The following is an 18934-nucleotide window of genomic DNA, read 5'->3' on the forward strand; positions in this document are numbered from 1 at the left end:
ATGTGGAATAAACAAAACTGTTAGCAGAAAAGTGTGCATTCATTAAGGAACCCATCAGTAAGCAAGAAGCTAATAGAGAGAATATGTTTTCAGGGTCTTTAAATCATCTTTCACATCGGTGATTCTCACACATCAGAGATTAAAGATCTAATCAAAACGTTGCTCAGTCCTAATGGTGACAGTTATACCACTATAGCTCTTTGAATGGGGAAAGTGCAGCAATCAAGTCCCACAATCTAATTCAGACAGTAGCAATTTTATATTCTACAGTATAAAGCCTGATTTGAATTATTTCATTATCCACTTGGCAATATTTCTTCTAATGCACATAATATAATGTTTCCATTTCTCAGAAAAAAGCAAGAGTTTCTCATCTTTTACCTGAAAACCTATTTTCTGGTCCTTCAATGAGTTCTAACTATGCTTACAAGTCATGACTCAAAAACAACATGAATACATATCGGTAGCAGACTTTGTGTCTGCCCTGCGTTCGACCTTTGCATAATGAGGACAATATGTGTAGGTGGCCGTCCCACGCCTGTCATCCTGCTGCTAAGCTCCGCGCTCACACGCACACTCTGTGTGAGTTGTTAACAGTTTAACAAAACTCAATGAGTTGTACATGGGGATTCCCCCAAAGACGTCCATCGGAGACAGCGGTCAATCACGTCATTAATGCTCGGTGATCCGCTTCCATGGCAATGTCTTGACCTGAGCACTGGGACACCTGCTGCCATGCTACATCGTGGCTGATAATGAGCAGGGAAAAGAGCTGGAGACGAGGGACGAGAGGAGAGCCGAAGGAAGGGGGAAAAAAAGAGAATAAGGAGCAAGGACAGGGGGAGGAGAAGGATCCTGGAGAGATGAGCACAGCAGACAAGAAGAGAGAGAGTGAAGAAACAGGGAAGAGGAGGGTAAAAGGAACAAATGCCAAAGGGAGAGTGTTTATCTGCATGTCACACGGGGGAAAAGGGATGGGAGGCTGTGATTAGAAACATGCAGTCAGCAAAGTGCCGTCAAAACTGAATTTGCATTGCCAGCTTTGACTACTTGAAATAATGATGTATAAAACAGTAAACTGTTGCGTAACTCTAAATACTTTTGTTGTAGACCCAAGAAACTACTGAAATGAAATCCCCAAAACAAACAGCAAGTTCATTATGTATCTGAACTAAGGCTGTCAAAGTTAACACGATAATAACACATTAACGCAAATTTGTTTTAACGCTACTCATTTTTTTAACGCATTAACGCAACTTGGGAATTTTTGGCGAGGAAAAACTGGCATGGCCATTTTCAAAGTAGTCCCTTGACCTCTGACCTCAAGATATGTGAATGAAAATGGGTTCTCTGGGTACCCACGAGTCTCTCCTTTACAGACATGCCTACTTTATGATAATCACATGCAGTTTGGGGCAAGACATAGTCAAGTCAGCACACTGACAGATGTTGTTGCCTGTTGGGCTTGAGTTTTCCATGTTATGATTTGAGCATATTTTTTATGCTAAATGCAGTACCTGTGAGGGTTTCTGTACAATATTTGTCATTGTTTAGTGTTGTTAATTAATTTCAAGCATGTTTGCCCACTCCCATGTTGATAAGAGTATTGAATACTTGACAAATCTCCCTTTAAGGTACATTTTGAACAGACAACAAATGTGTGATTAATTTGCTATTAATCGTGATGAAGTATGGAAAATCATGGGATTAAATATTTGAATCGATAGACAGCCCTAATCCGAACATAAACAAGCGGTCCTCATTCTTTAGTTTCCAAATAATTTAATCAATATAATTTTTAAATACTGATTAGCATAAATGTAAAGTATACTTTGTGGGAAAATCCGTCCAAAATCAATAGTGCACACACAAAAGTCAAGGTAATTTAGTGAGTCCAAGTGCATCAATCAAGATGGCTTCAGTGTGATGCCATTATCTAGGAAGGCTTTCGATCTCTTTCATCCCAGTTGATCCTCATATTGCTTACGGAAACAGTCTCCCACAGGAAAGAATTCCCAGCAACGCTCCTGGTACATTTTCCACACATAGGATTCCTGGCAGAGACAACAGAGTTGCAGTATATCTTTAAGTCATTAACTATGCCATTCTTCAGCAACATAACAATCCAAACAGTGCCCACAGAGAATATTATTTCAATTTCTGTCATTATTTGTCCGTCCCGACGGAGAGATGTTTTCCACATTCCACCTAGCAGCTCCGTCTTTAATTTACACCTGAGAAAAACACTAAGCTGAAAGAATAGACACAGTATATATCTAGGGATGAGTCCCAGGACCCAACTCTATTTGGAAAAAGCCCCCAATAGTCCAAAATGTTTCAGGCTGATAAAAAATGTAATACTGTCTTCCTTTTAAAATGCATTCTGTGCCACCACGATAAATCCAAAAAAGAATGGATTAATTATTATTTTTATATTACACTGTGCAGCATTCAGAATGAAACCTGTCCTCATCTATTCTCATGCACATCCCTTTCATAGATTTAAGTACACTAAGTGTAAGACACAAGAGGAAAAAGTTGCAGCTCTTTAAACGCAGTGAAATGTTTCCGCTGATTTACAGTGAAGCGCTCGTCTTTCCTCCACAAGTCTTTTAAAATATGTTATAGTGAAAAGATAAGACAGGCGAATAAAAATACTTGAAACCCCCCCCCACTTCAAATATGTAGCTGCAATACTGCAATGGTTTATGACTAAAAAGCGGAATTATAATCACAAGGGGTATGCCTGGCATGTGCATTATCATAAAATATGCATGTCAGAGCTGATAGGGCTCGTGAGAGACAGAATGAATGCATTCTGTCTTAGTTGAAAAGGTTACACTACAGCTTTGTCATGACTGGAATAAATAGGGCACTGAGACATGGAGGAACCGTTGTGGAAGGATATATTAAGGAATGTGACATTTGGCAATGACAGTAGAATTGTTTAAGGGCTTTGAAAGTGCACATCCTTGTTCTCACTTTGATTGGATCATGCAACAGAACAGATGAGACAACTATTATACCTGCCCCGTGTGTTCCGTTTCATCCTTGTTGATAAGGTACATCAGAAAAAATCTGCAAGGATACAGAAGAGGGAATTCATGTAGCGACTCACATACCTCCCACACACAGAAAGTTGCAGCATTACATTAAATTAAGAGCGTGTGCACAAGTCCAGGGATTGTGGGGATTATGGAGGCAGTTGTTAGGTATTTCAAGTGGAAACACAGCTAGTAATGCTGCATTTTGACAATCAGGTTATTTACTTAAGGGCTTGGAAATATGTGATGATTGACAAGAAGACAAGTAGACCTTTATCAGTTGAGCTTAAAATGTCGCATGAAGGACCACCATACACACATAGACATGAGGAAGAAGACTCCATCAGTGAGAGGATGCAAACACAGCGAGGAATCCATACTAATTAGGTTCAATAAGCTCTTGCCAATGGCAATTACTGATGTGGCAACCGTGCTACAGCGCAACATCTTCTAAATAACCGGTTTTAACCATCCATATAGTGGAAGAAGTGTTGATTTACTTAGTTTGTGTGGTATGTGTTACATGTGCAAAAACATTAAAAGAAGAATGTGTCATAATCAATTTGATGATGCCATTAATACCTAAAGCTCTACACAAACATTCCCTCACTTTTATTTTATCCTTTTGTAATGAGTTTTATTTGTATCGTCATGTTTTTCTCATAGTATACAAGGATTGTTCTATAACATTTTCTATTGTAATATTGTTTGTGATCAAAAAGCTTTATATGGATGTTGTAAGATGTGTTGACGTCCTGCGATTGGTAGATTCTAACCTGCTTGTGGCGGTAGAGCTTTTTGACATTTTAAAGGGATAGTTCAGGTGTTTTGAAGTGGGGTTGTATGAGGTACTTATCCATAGTCAGTGTATTACCTACAATAGATGGCGGTCGGCACGCCCCCAGTTTGGAAATAAAGACAGGAGTACCGGCATGGGAGCAAAGCAATATAGCGATGTAGACGGGGCCAGCAGCAAAATTAATTTTAGCCATCTCAAAGAAAGGCTCACTTAAAAAAAAAAAAAACGATATCCGTTTAAGTGTACACTATATTTAGAATATTTTCCGATGGGAAACTGAACTGAAAGTGAAACGTATTTATAGTGTTTTTGTCAACGGAGTCTGGTGGCTTTGGAGAGATCATAGATAAGTTTCACTTTCAGTTCAGTTCCTCGTCGGAAAGGGTTGTCTGACGGCAAGATAAAGCGGTGAAAATATTCTAAATATAGCGTACATTTATATATGATCTTGACTTTTTTTAGGTGAGCCTTTCTTGTAGGTTACTAAAATACGTTTTGCTGCCGGCCCCGTCCACAGCAGTACATTGCTTTGCTTCGGTGCGGTAAATCCTGACTGTTTCTTCAAACTGGGGGCATGCCAACCGTCATCTACTGTAGGTAATACACCGACTACGGATAAGTACCTCATACAGCCCTACCTCTAAACACTCAAATTCTCCCTTTAAGCCGACGGACTTCCTCTCAGTCTATGGAGTTTGGTCCTTAGCACCTGTTACTAAGACTATGAGGTGTGCAGCGTTTTACCTGATTGTCATTTCAAACTTCAAAATGACATGATGTTAAATGTTGCACATATTAGTAAATTATTGATAAATATGAAACAAGAACAGCAGTTTGAATCTGAAATATAAATGCAAGTGCTGAGGGGTGCATTGGGGAATGTGAACATGACAATGCCGTTAATATTTCACTCCAAGAACAGGCCTAAAGGTTTACAGGGATAAAGTGTTGAACAGCCAAATGGATGAATGATTAACTAATAAAAACATTGATGGAGGTGTAATTTCTTTTTATGTTAAGGTTTAGTGATGGTGGAGCATGCAGAAGATTTACATTGCCCTACATCTGTGAAAGGCAACATCCCACATATCTGCCTTTTTAGTGACAACACATCAAATAGTGAGTTTTAGTATTTAGTATGTAAAATTATTAGGTCGAGACGCTGGCAGCCCCGAGGCATGAATGTAGCGAGCATTAAATCAACTCACAGATAGTTGGCCAAGTTGTGCTCCTGCAGAGTGTGAGTCTCAAAGCCATGAGGGACCGTATCAAAGTATTCACTTCCTATTCCACATATAAAACATTTGGTCTGCAGGAGGAGAGATGTAAGACATGTATGATTCATGAAACAGGCTTTGACAAACATCAAGTTCTCTAGAGTATATTAGAAACAAATATATAATAAAGTCCAAACCTCTAGATCAGAGGCCTTTTGTTTTAGTGCTCTGTGACTCAAATGTGGCATTTAGTCTGCAAACACAACAATATGACACCTTTTAAGTTGTATCTTTTTACAAAGAAGACACCCGAAAGGCAAAAGACTGTAAATAAAGGCAAGTTAATACTCCCAGGATTACTCGCTGCCAGGTTTTCATAAGACACAGCGGGGCAAATTTGCTGAGGATTTGCATCATTTTGGGGGAACTAAGCAGTCAAATTACTTTTGCAATTATTCACTATGTAGCCGTACAAAGGTTTTTTTGCTGGTAGAATGACAGAAAATGTTTTTTTCAAATATGTATTTTAGTGGACTCCTATTTACTGTAGGGCTACAGATTATGGGAGGATGGAAGTAGCTAAAACTGATTTATCATTGCCGACTGCAGCAGAGCAAATTGCGTCTAAATAAAACAGTGTCACAAATATTTACAGCTGCTTTTCCCAGACTTTTAAATGTGACACACACAGTGGGAAAGAAAACGAGAGAGAGACACATGAAAGCACACCAATTTGTGCCCAAAAAAACTATATTTAGTATGATATGGGAAAAATGCCACAACATTTGATCTGATTGGTCAAAAGTCTTGAAATTTGGTACGGACATACTTTGGGCAAGTAACTAATATAACTTTGAAACTTTTAGATCACATGAAAAATCTGACTTTTAATAAGTATTATTCTGGATTTTTTGAAAAATGAGGAAACACGCTTACATTGTGTTTATAAAATGTTTTCCATATGAAATATTTTTTTAACACTGCATATGTGTGCAGTCTATTGCAAAAACAGTAGTCCCATCATGTGCCCAAATATTAGATACAGTATAAGTAGAAAGAAGGAAGGAAAAAAAGTCGTGGGCACAAATGGGTTAATAACAAAAGAAATATATATATAATATAATATAATACTTCTGTGAAAACACCTTACTTGAATTCTTTCTCAATCTGTTTTGCAGCTCTCTGCTATTTTTCATGTGATGTGTTTTACTTTTTTTCCATGTGAAAAACACAATGTACTATGGCAGATACTGACTATTGTTTGTTTGCCATTCAAGTGGGAGTGACCATGACCAACATGCGTTCAGTAATACCACATATATATAGCCATACCACCTTTATATTTAGGGGCAGCTCACCACTGTTTGTCAGACCCTCTTGTTGGTCCAGCCTTTGATTACCTGCCTGCCTGTTCTGACTACATACCTTTTGTTGATTGTCATCCTGCTGATAAAGTCTCTTGTAACCTTAAAGGGACTATTTGTAACTTTGTACGCGTATAAATGTAGCGGGTCGGCACACATGCACGCTCGCATATGCGCGTTCGCGTGTAGCCGCTGTACCCTCCTCCTCTGCCTGCTCGCCTTCACTCAGACAGCTCAGCTCGCTCCACCTCTAGACGTGAACGCGCGCTCACTCCACACTGCAGAAGAGTTAGTTTAGCTCTGAGAATATCTAGTGAATGTACAGGGGACATTTGTGCAGAAATAACTGCTGCAGGTCCTCCAGACCAACGGAGGTTTTCCGTATCTTGTGAAGTGACGGAGCTCTAGAGATTTACGTTGTCTTCTCGTTACCGACCGGGTGCCGGTGTCTCCTCTGCTCCGGCTGCGGGCGGAGAGAGCAGGGAGACACGCTGGAGAGCCCCGCTGCCTCGACCTGAACTTAAGCAGGAAATGCCAACACTAGGATCAGATCTAAATCATGTTCATGGAGAGACCTTCGTCTGGTCAGTTAACATTACTGCCAAGCAGCTGAAATATAGAGTGATATTGTGGTTTTAGCTGACTTGTGTCGCCTCACTGTTTTGAGTGATGCTCGTTCAGGTATATTTAGAGCGAGCAAGCGCGAGCCCGACGCTGACTTTCGTTGATTTCACGGCCACAGGTGTCGCTGTTAAGAAGCATTTCTGAAAGTTACGAATAGTCCCTTTAAGGCTGGCCCACACTAAAAGATTTTTCAAATCTTAACAGATTTAAAAAAATGTGAGAGAACCCACACATAATGACATGTTATGTTAAATTTAACAGTTTTGTTCCTATAGTGTGTGGAGAGCAACAATTTGGCCAAAACAGCACACCACACATTAAACATTCATGAACAACAAGAGTCTTGACTAAAAAAAACAAAAATCTCGCAAAACATCTGGATCAAACATGACTTGTAAACAAACATGGCGGGCGACGGGCAGAAAGACTTAGTGATGTTGATGATGCACTACTTTGTACCGAAAATTCATGAAGGATGGATGGATGAAGTCATGGAGACACATTAAATAAACACTCATGTTGTTGCCACAAATCAACGAGTTGGTCCTCCATTTCTGAGGTCCATCTTACTATTACTTTATGCTTCACGTTTTGCATTAGCTCATGCATTAGCCGCCACGACAACGGTGATTGTCCTTCCCTCTTCAGTCAGCTTGGTTCTCAATTGGCTATCGTTCTTTTCCATCGTGGCGTCATCGGCTGTCCTCGGGGTTCCCCACACACAACAGGATATCCCATCGTTAATTTTGAACATGATTAATATTTACAATTTGAGATCGGTGTGTCCAGGACGGACTGATGCCGATCAGGGGATGTAAACAATACTCTTAACATATCTCACACCACAGGAATATCTGGAAAGATAATCTTTAGAAACATCAAAAAATCTGGGCTTTGCTGACGATTGTCGGGAGGGGGGGGGGATCGGGCCCAAATGGGCTTGATTCTCGTGTAGCGTGTGCCCAGCATCCTACCTGCAGAGTCTGCTCTGGTAGAGTTTGGTTCTCACCTGCTGAAGCCTTTAGAGGCATACCACTAAGTATGCACTGTGGCTACTTTGGTCAATAAAGCTACTCCTCAGGCTCCAACAAAACAAGCATTACATCTAAGTCTGGTTCAGCAGCTTTAAGCGATGCAATTTGTGGAATCGTAATCAAGAAGAAACACATCTTCATTAGTATTCTACTGCATCGGGCCTCCACTCACAAAGCTCCAAATAAAATTCTCTAACAACACTACACTTGTGTCAGTATGCAAGCAGCAGCGTGACAAGAGGGAAACCAGCCTTAGAGACTGAAAGATCAGAGCAAATAACGATTGAAACAGTCAACAGAAAATACGATGATATTTCATCAAAAATGTATTATTCCATGTGCGCCAATTACGCTGAAATATCAGGGATTTGTTTTTCTCAGATTGAACTTTGTTATTATCCACTAATTATTCAGGAGCAAGAGATAATGGTTTCCTCTCATTAAGGCCAATGGTACGATCGTTTCCTGTGACACGAGATCACACAACAACTGAATTTACTTTATCTACCAATCTTGTGCACACAGTCATCTCTTCACACGCGCTTAAATTACAACTGACGTAGTAGGTATGTATCTTTCAATAGTATTTGTATCTAAATTTGACACAGCATACCGTACAACCTCAAACCTCTGTGCATAGAGCATGTATTTGTGTGTGCAAGAGAAAGTGTCAAATCTCACCTCCATATCCTCTTTCACCTGCTCCTGCTGGTCACGAAGCTCCCCAAAGGCATCAATTATCAAGCCTGGGGACAAAAAAGGACACAATAGTGTGTGTGTCTGCGTATCTGTTTGTGCACAGGTATGCATGTGCACGGCGGTGCTCGTCTCTGAATGACAGGTGTCACTGAAGGACTCGGTGGAATAAACAGACGCGTGACAAATTCATCAAACAGGTTCTACTCAAACAAGGGGAATAAAATGTATCCGTGTGCGTCTGTGTAAATGTGGAATACATGTCGATGCTGAGCTGTATTCCTAAAAACAAATTCTGCCGTGTGTGACTCACCCTGGATGATGGCCAGGAGGATGACGATGACGAAGAAGAAAAACGTGATGTCGAAGACCATGCGTTCCACTTCAAACTCATCTCCGGCGGGGTCCTCGATCTCGTCACCGATGCCCCCGCCCGCACGCACTCCCACGTACATGTGAAACATGTAGCACTGACAGAAAAAATACATTTATATTTAATGTATATTATGCTTTCCATGTTTTCCTCAATGTATTCAGCAGCCGTTTTCTCCGTCTGTGTGCTGTTTGACAAGGCTACGACGTAAGGAAAGGACATGTAAGGTATCTAAGAGTCGTGTTTGTCCAAACTGCAAGGATAACACTACATGAAAATTCAAGCTGCAAAACAAAAGGAGAATTTATTCAATCGATTTTCATGGTCGTCTCCATGCTAGTTGCTTTTGGGAAGGCATTTAAAAAGTTTCAAACAGGCAGCATTTTAATACAATTTCTCAGAACAGTAGAAATTTTTCAATCAGTATTCATTGCCTCGGACCCTATTTCCCCACAAGGAGTTTATGTAAGAGTATGAGGCAAAAAGAATTAGCATTATAGCTGTCTAGCAAGGACTGTACTGTGTGTTTTCACAATAAGAGCCAAGGATGCTATTTTCCACAAGTAACTTCAACAAAAACAGAAACTTTTTTTTCCATCAGAACGAGACATAACAGTAAAGAGTGAGATGTCTTCTGCTCGTTTTCGGACTCATATTGTTGACATTTTGCATTATGTGTCTAAAAAACAATGTTGTGGTGTTGTAGTCATGGGAGAGGGATCGCAAATGACTGTGGCAAAAGTGCTACTAAAAGCCCAGCATAGACAATAACACGGCGAGTGCGACTGAGGATTTAATGTAATATCCCCTGCCTCCTATAATGGTAGGGTTTTATTCAAATGCTATCGCTGCCCATCCGCCTGCTTACGTGAGTGACAGTGGAGTCCGCATTAGAATAGAGCAGGCGGCGGGGTGTTAACGTTGTGAATAGCCAAACAAAGAAGCTTTGCTGAGGCTTGAGGGACTGTTTTCTATCCATGTGTCCATCACTTTATGGAAAAGTAGTGGAAGGACTCAGACGAGAGGCTGTTCTTACTTCAACAATTGGGATCACTGTCAGAATCCTCCTCTAGCCCCTCTCAATCTGAGGAGGCAGAGAATGAAGTGTGTGGCTGTGTTTGTGTTAGAAAGATAAACACGGAGAGATAGAGAGGATAGATAGGTGGATATATGCATGTGGAGAGACAGACTGCTATGTGTGTGTGTGTTTTGTATGCACATTTGACTCACAGTAAGCATGTCGTTGCACTTCATGTCTCGGGCGTCTTTGTCGTCACTCTTGTCGTAAAACTTCCTGAAGAAGTTGAAGGCCACGACGGTGTAGAGATACACCACGACCGCCAACAGGCCCACGGTGAGGGCCAACTGACAAACACACATAATTACAAAGGGATAGGCAGAGGCAGATGGGCTGTAATACGCTTCTTCATCTTAGAAAAGACTCAATATAACCCTACAGCGTGAAAGCAAACATGACATGCATGCAAACTGCTCATATGAGCACACATTAAGACAGATGGATAGAGAATTAAAGACAGGACGACACACACACACACACACACACCTGTTTCCCGTTGTGTGTGACGGAGGAAAGGATGGTACGAAGTGTCTTAAAGCCCATGGCGATGTCCAAAAGGTGGGCAGCAAAGAAGAAGTTGTTATAATGACCCAGAACCGACATGGCCATGTACCAGGCCAAGTACAAGAAGGACTGTGAGCACACACACACACACACAAGGACACACACACATAAAAAAACAGGCAATATAGATTACCAGGACAGATGTGTAGAGACAAATGTGTATTTTAGATAAGGGCAGAATCACAGGATATTACCACCGTCACTCCTGCAGCGTGTGCAATTGTATCAAACTAAATCTTAGCACAGCAGAACAAGAGATGAAACAAACGAGGGTTAAGTCATAAAACGTCAGATATGTTCTACACACACTGCTCGGTCGTATTACATTATCTGTTATTACAAACTGCAGGAAGTGACACCTTTATCTTGGCTTTTGTAGGAACAAGAGGGCACACACAAACAAAGCGAAAGCCGTTAAATATTAGACGGAGCTGAACTTACGTTATCAGTGAACACAACACCGAGTTTCCAGACCTGGTACTTCACGTCAATGGAGTTGAATCTGAAATAAATAGGCATCATCACACGGATACATGATGGTAAGAACATTGACAAAAAGGCCAAAATGGCCATGGCTAAAAATCAGACCCTTGTTGCTACAGTGTCTTTTCTAAAAGAGCCTTGTCTGTGATGTGGCTCCGTTACAGAATGTCCTGTTCTTCCTCAAGTGCAACATAATGTTCTAGGACCTTCTTTTGTCTGGCCGCCGCTGTTAGGTGACACACACATACACACACACATACTCAAAGACACGTACGCAGTATTAGGGAAATGGCTATTTATAATGGCGTAGGCTATTAATAATGACAGCAGCAATCGAAACGTCTGAAATACAACAAGGCCAAGAAAAGAGCTGGATATGCCGTAAACAAGCCCCTCGTGGTAATGTTCAGCAGGGGGGTCATTCAGGAGTCCCATTCACCTCTAAAATGCATTAGAGAAAGAGCTGTGTTGAGTTCCTTATTTGAACATTTCCCTTTTTTATCAATACCGGGCCGTCTGTATGCAAACACCAATCTGCAGGTACTCTCCAGAGAAGGATGCCACATTGCTATCATCACTGCAGGCTGCTTTGTGTACAGCCACCTGCTCGACTGCATACTAGGATACCTTTCATTGGCCAGAATTATTAATTATTTATAACTATATATATATATATATATATATACATATATATATATATACAGTATATATTATCCTGAAATAAATAAAACAATGACTATTTGAACATTGTGTCCTTTGATACGTTACGCCTCAGTGGATGACAAACATAAACAAGAAAAAATTATTTAAAATTAGGGCTGTCAAAATTAACGCGATAACGTAATTTTGTTTTAACGCCATTATTTCTTTAACATATTAACGAAATGTGATATTTAGGTTGTAGCAGGCTGCAGTTTTCAAGCTAGAGTGAAGATCCTGGCATCATATGAAACTACAAAAAACTAAGGAATCCATTGGTACCAACCATGTCATACTAGCTTGTCGAGAAGGAGGCTAAATAACGCTTCAAACTTGCGTTAAATTTTGTTGAGGAAAAACTGGCATAGCCATTTTCAAAGGGGTCCCTTGACCTCTGACCTCATGATATGTGAATGAAAATGGGTTCTATGGGTACCCACGAGTCTCCTCTTTACAGACATGCCCACTTTATGATAATCACATGCAGTTTTGGGGAAAGTCATAGTCAAGTCAGCACACTGACACACTGACAGCTGTTGTTGCCTGTTGGGCTGCAGTTTGCCATGTTATGATTTGAGCATATTTTTTTTATGCTAAATGCAGTACCTGTGAGGGTTTCTGGACAATATTTGTCATTGTTTTGTGTTGTTAATTGATTTCCAATAACAAATATATACGTATATTTGCATGAAGCAGCAAACTTGACGAATCTCCCTTTAAGGTACATTTTGAACAGATAAAAAATGTGCAATTAATTTGAGATTAACTAAGGACAATCATGCGATTAATCACGATTAAATATTTCTTTTGATTGACAGCCTATATATATATATATATATACAGTATATACACACTATACTATACTGAAATTAAAAAAATAAATATATTTTATTTGAACACTGTGTCCTTTGATGCGTCATGCCTCAGTGTACGACAAACAGACAAGAAAAAACTATTAGAAATGCTATCCTATTAAATAATCCACATTTTTGTGAAACTGAAACTGCATACAATGCAAAATAAATTACAGTTTCTCGCAGATCCCTTTAAGAATGTAAGATGGCAAGGACTTTTTCTACTCACAGAGCACTCCAGGCAGCGTCTCTTTTGAGTCTCCTCTTCTCATTTCTCTCAGAGCTGAAGTCTAATCCAGCTTGGTCCAGACCTAAGAGTTCACTAATCTTCTCACAGCCATAAAAGTCACCATACTTATCCATCACCTGACAGAGAAGGAAGACAGATTTACATAAAGCAATAGTCTCTCCGGTGCCTTTTCACCTGAATAAAGAATGATAGGAGCAAGCAAAAGGTAAGAGGCTGAACTCTTCAGCACGTATGAGATGGCAGCTTAGTTCTGCTGACAAGATGATGGTGCTGCTTATGATAGCTACTGAACAAAAAAGTAAGGATTTCCTGAAACCTGTGTTGCAGATATATGATTTTAAGGGGCATAATGATTGTGCCCCTCACAGTGGCATGCTGGTTGTGTTGAGGAGATAACTGTGGAGGAAGTGAAACATGTGAAACCGATGATCAAAATAGTTACTCTTAGGACTCTTACTCACATTGGGCTCACTTCTATAGTGAAATAAATAGTGAAAATAAACTATTCCCCATTATTCTGGGGACCCCTGGTTGAGAACCACTGACTGACTGACTGATGGCAACTCTGGTCTGTGTTATTTTTATTGGGTGCAATCTTACAGATCTTATATATATATCTTATATATATTATATTTTTCTCTTTACCTTCCTAATAAAATGTGCATGTACAGTGAACCTTGGCAAGTAAATATTTACGTAATTTAATCATATTCCATATGAACGGTTTCTTCTTATTGAGCTGCCGTGGCTATAATAAACTTTGTCACTTGATTTATTGTCCTAAAGCAAGAGCCAACCAAAGTCTAGTTTTATTACAGAGCCATTTTGTTATTACAAAGCACTTCAACGTATGATAATCAATATCTGCAACCTCCAAACTCAAAAGTGGATTAGCACAAACACTTAAAAAATGGAGATGGAATATGCTTCTTTACAGCCATTTGAAGACTTTTAACATTTTTATAACTGGCTCTCCTGATTTAATGCATCTGTGAACTAGTAAAACCAGTTAAAGTATTACAGTTACATTTAACAGACCTGCTTTTCTTTTCCTACAATATGTTATCTACATTCATTTCTTGAAAATTCTCCAGGTGAACTAAATGTTCTTAACACAAATGATAATATTCATAAACAGGAGAGGCAATCCACGTGAGGAAGCTATAAGTGTTGCCCTGTCTCTGGAGACAATAAAACTGTTTAGGTAACAGGCAGGGGAATAATTACACCTGCCATTAAATGGCTCATTACATTTCAGTTAGTTTCTTAATGAAGTGTCACGGAGTGAAATACGCACACAATTACATACATCCATAAGCACATTTAGAATATAATATATAATATTTTGCTGTGCAAAATCCAAACTGCAGAAGATTTTACCTTCCTCTTCACAAATTTATCCCAGTAATTACTTGGAAACGATCTGAAAAGACAAACAAATAGTATCAAAACATATTTTTAAAGAAAAACATTGTCATTAAAAACGTATTAACAACTGAAACATCACTGTAAGTGAAACATTTCTGTACCGTACAACATGTAGCATGACTATAAATAGGTGCCATTTCCTCAAAAAAAAGCTTAAAAGCATAAAACATGTTTGATGTTAATATGAAATCAGCCCAGCTGATCATATGGCTGTGAACATACGGTGTGTTAATGACCAGTCGGTCCCATTGCCCTTTGATGTCCTCCTCAGGGGGCTGCTCTGTCACATACAGCCCGTCAAACTCCAGCCTTCGTGCCACTTCCTTCTCACGTTTGAAGATTGCCAATGGAACCTGCCAATCAAAAATGCACTACAGTGATTACTCGTCTCTGTAAATGAACAGTCTGACGTTGAGTTGGCAACGATTCAAATCTTTGAAAATCAAATTAGCTGTATGAGTCAAAGCCTATCTTTGTAAGAAATGTGCTTAATTGTCAATTCTTCTGTGGTTTTGAAATATACTCTAATTCTATATGATAGAGTGCTCCAGGGACGACGTATTTTTGTAGGCCAACCAGGAAGTTAGCATTGCCCTAGTTTCCTTGATAAAAAGCCGATGGGATTTTTCCATTGGGTTTTGGATTATTGCAATACTTACACGTTTTATTTCGTAAGATAGTCTTCAAAATGAATACAACTTTTATGATTTTTGAAGCGTGAATGCAATCGCCAGAAGTAAAAAGCTAACGTTAGGCTATATATACACAACGAGGCTGTAAAGGCGGACGAGGCGGCGTGATGACGTTTAGTATTCTCATTTAGCCACTTGTTAGCAACCGCCTTTTTAAGACACATACCGTAAAGGCTTCAAAATTCGTGTGGGATATTTACTGATGGATTTTTGTCGTAGAACAAAACGTTAAAATCTCTTTTCAGTTTGTGTTAACCACAGATCTTATTTCAGGTGTCTAACTAACAACCCATTCAAGTGCTAAAATGCTAACTCATTTCCCGGTTTTATGACTCATTCTTGTAGCACTATATGGCGAGAAACTGGTTCAAAAAAGTGAAGTGTGTGCTCGAGCCGGTATACCTTGAGGCAGTAGTACCCGATAATGCAACAGAAAGAGATGATCGTGTGAGCTACAGCCAGGAAACGGAGCGATGGCTCCATGTATCCACTGCTCTCCTCCAGCACAAAGTAATCTCCGCCCTTGTTGTCGTCGTCAGCAGCAGAGTCCAGTCCCTCACTCTTGACAGATACGACCACTCCTTCCTCTGCTTGTGATGCAGGCAAGGATGCTACCTGGGAAGATAGTAAGAGACCAGTAAGAGACAGTAAGAGTGACTTCACCAAAGACATACAAGCATACATTTTTGACAAAGTATGATGAACACACGGATTGGTCCAGGTGCTGTTTATGTTGACTGTTGTGCTGATGATCCCATGTTTTGTATGTAAAATCTACTCTTCAGTAAGTAGTAACTACAGCTGTCAAATAAAAGTATTGAAGTAAAAAGTGCAATGATTTCCCTCTGTAATGTAGTGTAGTATTGAAGTACAAAGAAGCAGGTGGTAAGGTGTTCAATGCAAAATTCAGAGTGTATCTTTTGCCTCCACGCAGCTCTCAACATGACAATGGCTGAGCAGGGGGGCTCGCAGCAGTGCTAAAAGCACTAACAGTGAAAACAACGGCAACAGTGCTGACAGAGCTAACAGTGTAAACCTGTGGGGGAACCGGAGGGAGGGCAGTACGCTTCCGTGACGACGCCGTGGGTCGTGACGGCATTATCAGCTGTAAACGCCATATGAGAGCAGAGCAGAGCGGCGGCCGTGAGCAGGGCACGCTCACATGCACTACACATGCACTAAACATGCACTAAAAGGCACATGCGGCCGGACTGGCTACGTTTGCAAAGCACAGAGAAACTCGGATTACAACACACACAGCTCAAGTAGACATTACTCCTCTATATCATTACATAGCAAATAGTTATTTGCTGCTCTATCAATGCTCTGAATGTAGATAGAGAACCTTTAATTACAAGTTCTTGACTAGATGTTCTTAATTACTTTCCAAATTTGACACCACTTTGAAACCAAAGCATTAAGCAAACTGTCACCTTGTAGAAGAGGAGGATGAAGTTGATTGCGAAGGCGACAAACAGAGCCAGCAAACGCATATTATAGAAATTCCTTGCAAAGTAATTCTGGAAAAAAAAAGATTAGTGTCAGTATGTGTACGCATAAGCATGTACAGTATGAGTATATTTGTATATTACCAGCAGGCTCTTGTGATGAGTGCTTATCATCTCCCAGAGGGCAGAGTGTTGGCTCTCTGGTTCCTCTGACTTATTATCTCTCTTGGCTTTCCATTCTGCCTCTGCTTTCCCAGTTTTATTCTCAGATTCCTTCCCTCTGCAAACAGACGGAGGGTCAAGCGATGATGAAATCAAACTTTTACTTCTTAATAACTTCAAGTTGGTTTTTGATGAAGTGTGACATCATCACCGCAGTGCTTAATTTGACAATGTTTTTATTGGTTTTAGACCCACCATGCACTCTCACTACTACCAGGTGCATTGTAATGTAATGCAAATGCTATTGTAATTATTTAATCTACCATAACTGACTCAGCATCCAATACTTCAAATGTTATGAGAAAGTTAAACAATCCCTCTTGAATATTTAACGGGGAAGCAAGAGACTCACAAAGTTGCGTTCTCTGATTCAGGCATCGCCTCATCTTCTGTTTTCTCCTCTGCGGCTGTGTGGGCCTTAAGTTGCTGTCAGTTAAAATTCATGAGGAAATCAAAAATTAATACGATTCAGTACAGTATCCAAAGCAATACAAAACTTTAGAAAATGATTCGGAACAAAACTCGTCTCATATCCAAAAGATGCAAATGAATTAAATACCGTCCGCTGATGCTTCTCAGAAGTATCGGCGGTGGCAATCGTTTTGGAGGTTGTGTTGAACAGGTCAGTCAGACTGGCAGTGAGGGCTTGTGTTAGAAGTCTGTATTGACCTCCATCCTTCTTCACTTTAAGGCCGAATACGTCTGACAGTACATCGGCCTCCCCGGGGGAGGTCACAGCTGCCACATGCCCCATCTCCCTCAATTCTCTCTGGGAAGAGAAACTGGCAGAGTACTTCCTCAGCCGATCCACACCACTTGGCACCTCCATGACCTCATCAAGAGTTGGCTCAATGATACCACCGAGCAAGTCCGATATCCTCATCCTTTTGGCTCCCTCTATGAGACCACCATTAACAAAGGCTATGTACAGCATGTATAAGATGCTGCGGATTACGACACAAATGCACCAGACCTGAGCCATAACGATGAATCTGAGGAAGAACACAGCTGACATGAGGATATCCTTTAAGGTCATCTTCATCAACGCCTTCAGGTTTCTGACAGAAAGTAGAGATATCAGCAATAGCAACCAGTGATGCATGAAAAACATTCCTTTGTTGTCCAGATCTTCATCTTCACTCTTTTCTTCTCCTCCTTTATCAGCGTGCCTCTCTCCAGCATCAGAGCCAGATATCTGGGCTGCTAGCTGCATCTCAAAGATGGTGTCCTCGCAGAAGTTGACAAACATCTCCATTTTCTCCTTCTCTCCACCCGAATTGATGACATCAAAAATGAACTGCCTCTTGGACTCTTTGACCTGAGGCTTCTCCCACTGTGTGCGGCTGGATTCGCTGATCTCAAAGTAGACGCGTTCGATGCGCTTCCCGCTGCCGAGGATCTCAATGCGTCCTAAATAGGGCCGGAAGTAAGTCAAGACGCACTTCGCCAATTCCAGGAACGTACTAAGTCTTGCATCGTTGGGCATGTGTTCGGACAAATTGGTGAGGAGGACCGCGATGCTGAAGCCGATGTCTTTGGCTGGCTCGTGGAAGCAATCCACAAAGGCCTCGTAGTCCACAATTTCACTATCGTCGGACTTCATGCAGGAGAGGAGGAAGTGAATCTCAGCTTGGGAGAAACGTTTGCGATTCTCCATGGCTTTCTGGAAGTCCTTCCTGGAGATGCAGCCCTTACGATCAGGGTCGTACTCTCTGAAGGCGTCTGAGGAGGTGAGGTCTTTAAGTTTGAGGAACATGTCAAAAAACCTGAGGATCATCTCCACATTGCCTGATGATTCCACCAACATATCCACCATCTGCTTTCCAATAGTTCCATTCACGACGGTACCTGCAGAGAAGAGACACAAGCAGAGAAATAAAGTTCTGGATTAGTGACAACTTGTAAAAAATATATGATCATAAATTGTAAAAAAAAAAAAACAGAATAATTGGAAATCTTGCCTTCTAACATGGAAAGCAAAAATACAACCATGTCCTTTTGTAAATCCATAAGCTCTTTCAGAAGCTCAATTTGCCTTGAATCCTGTATATAAGAAAATATATTT

The 18934-nt window shown here is 40.5% G+C and overlaps 1 protein-coding gene across 1 annotated transcript in view; it reads right to left on the reverse strand.

The window, feature by feature from the left end:
* Positions 1-1771: 1771 nt before the first annotated feature.
* The window catches only part of ryr2b (ryanodine receptor 2b (cardiac)), an 85152-nt gene continuing 67989 nt past the window's right edge, over positions 1772-18934 (reverse strand). Inside the window, exons 88-104 of the mRNA XM_037782524.1 lie at positions 18831-18912; positions 17429-18717; positions 17222-17295; positions 16792-16927; positions 16633-16719; positions 15602-15814; positions 14730-14860; positions 14460-14502; positions 13059-13195; positions 11235-11295; positions 10716-10862; positions 10382-10516; positions 9092-9248; positions 8764-8828; positions 5052-5152; positions 3027-3078; positions 1772-2054 (exon numbers count right to left, since the gene is read on the reverse strand). Coding sequence (XP_037638452.1) covers positions 1959-2054; positions 3027-3078; positions 5052-5152; positions 8764-8828; positions 9092-9248; positions 10382-10516; positions 10716-10862; positions 11235-11295; positions 13059-13195; positions 14460-14502; positions 14730-14860; positions 15602-15814; positions 16633-16719; positions 16792-16927; positions 17222-17295; positions 17429-18717; positions 18831-18912 — 3006 coding nt within the window. The 3' untranslated portion in view covers positions 1772-1958. The remainder of the gene's footprint in view (positions 2055-3026; positions 3079-5051; positions 5153-8763; positions 8829-9091; positions 9249-10381; positions 10517-10715; positions 10863-11234; positions 11296-13058; positions 13196-14459; positions 14503-14729; positions 14861-15601; positions 15815-16632; positions 16720-16791; positions 16928-17221; positions 17296-17428; positions 18718-18830; positions 18913-18934) is intronic.

This window comes from Sebastes umbrosus, chromosome 10 (assembly GCF_015220745.1).
Source record: "Sebastes umbrosus isolate fSebUmb1 chromosome 10, fSebUmb1.pri, whole genome shotgun sequence".
NCBI classification, from domain to species: Eukaryota; Metazoa; Chordata; class Actinopteri; order Perciformes; family Sebastidae; genus Sebastes; species Sebastes umbrosus.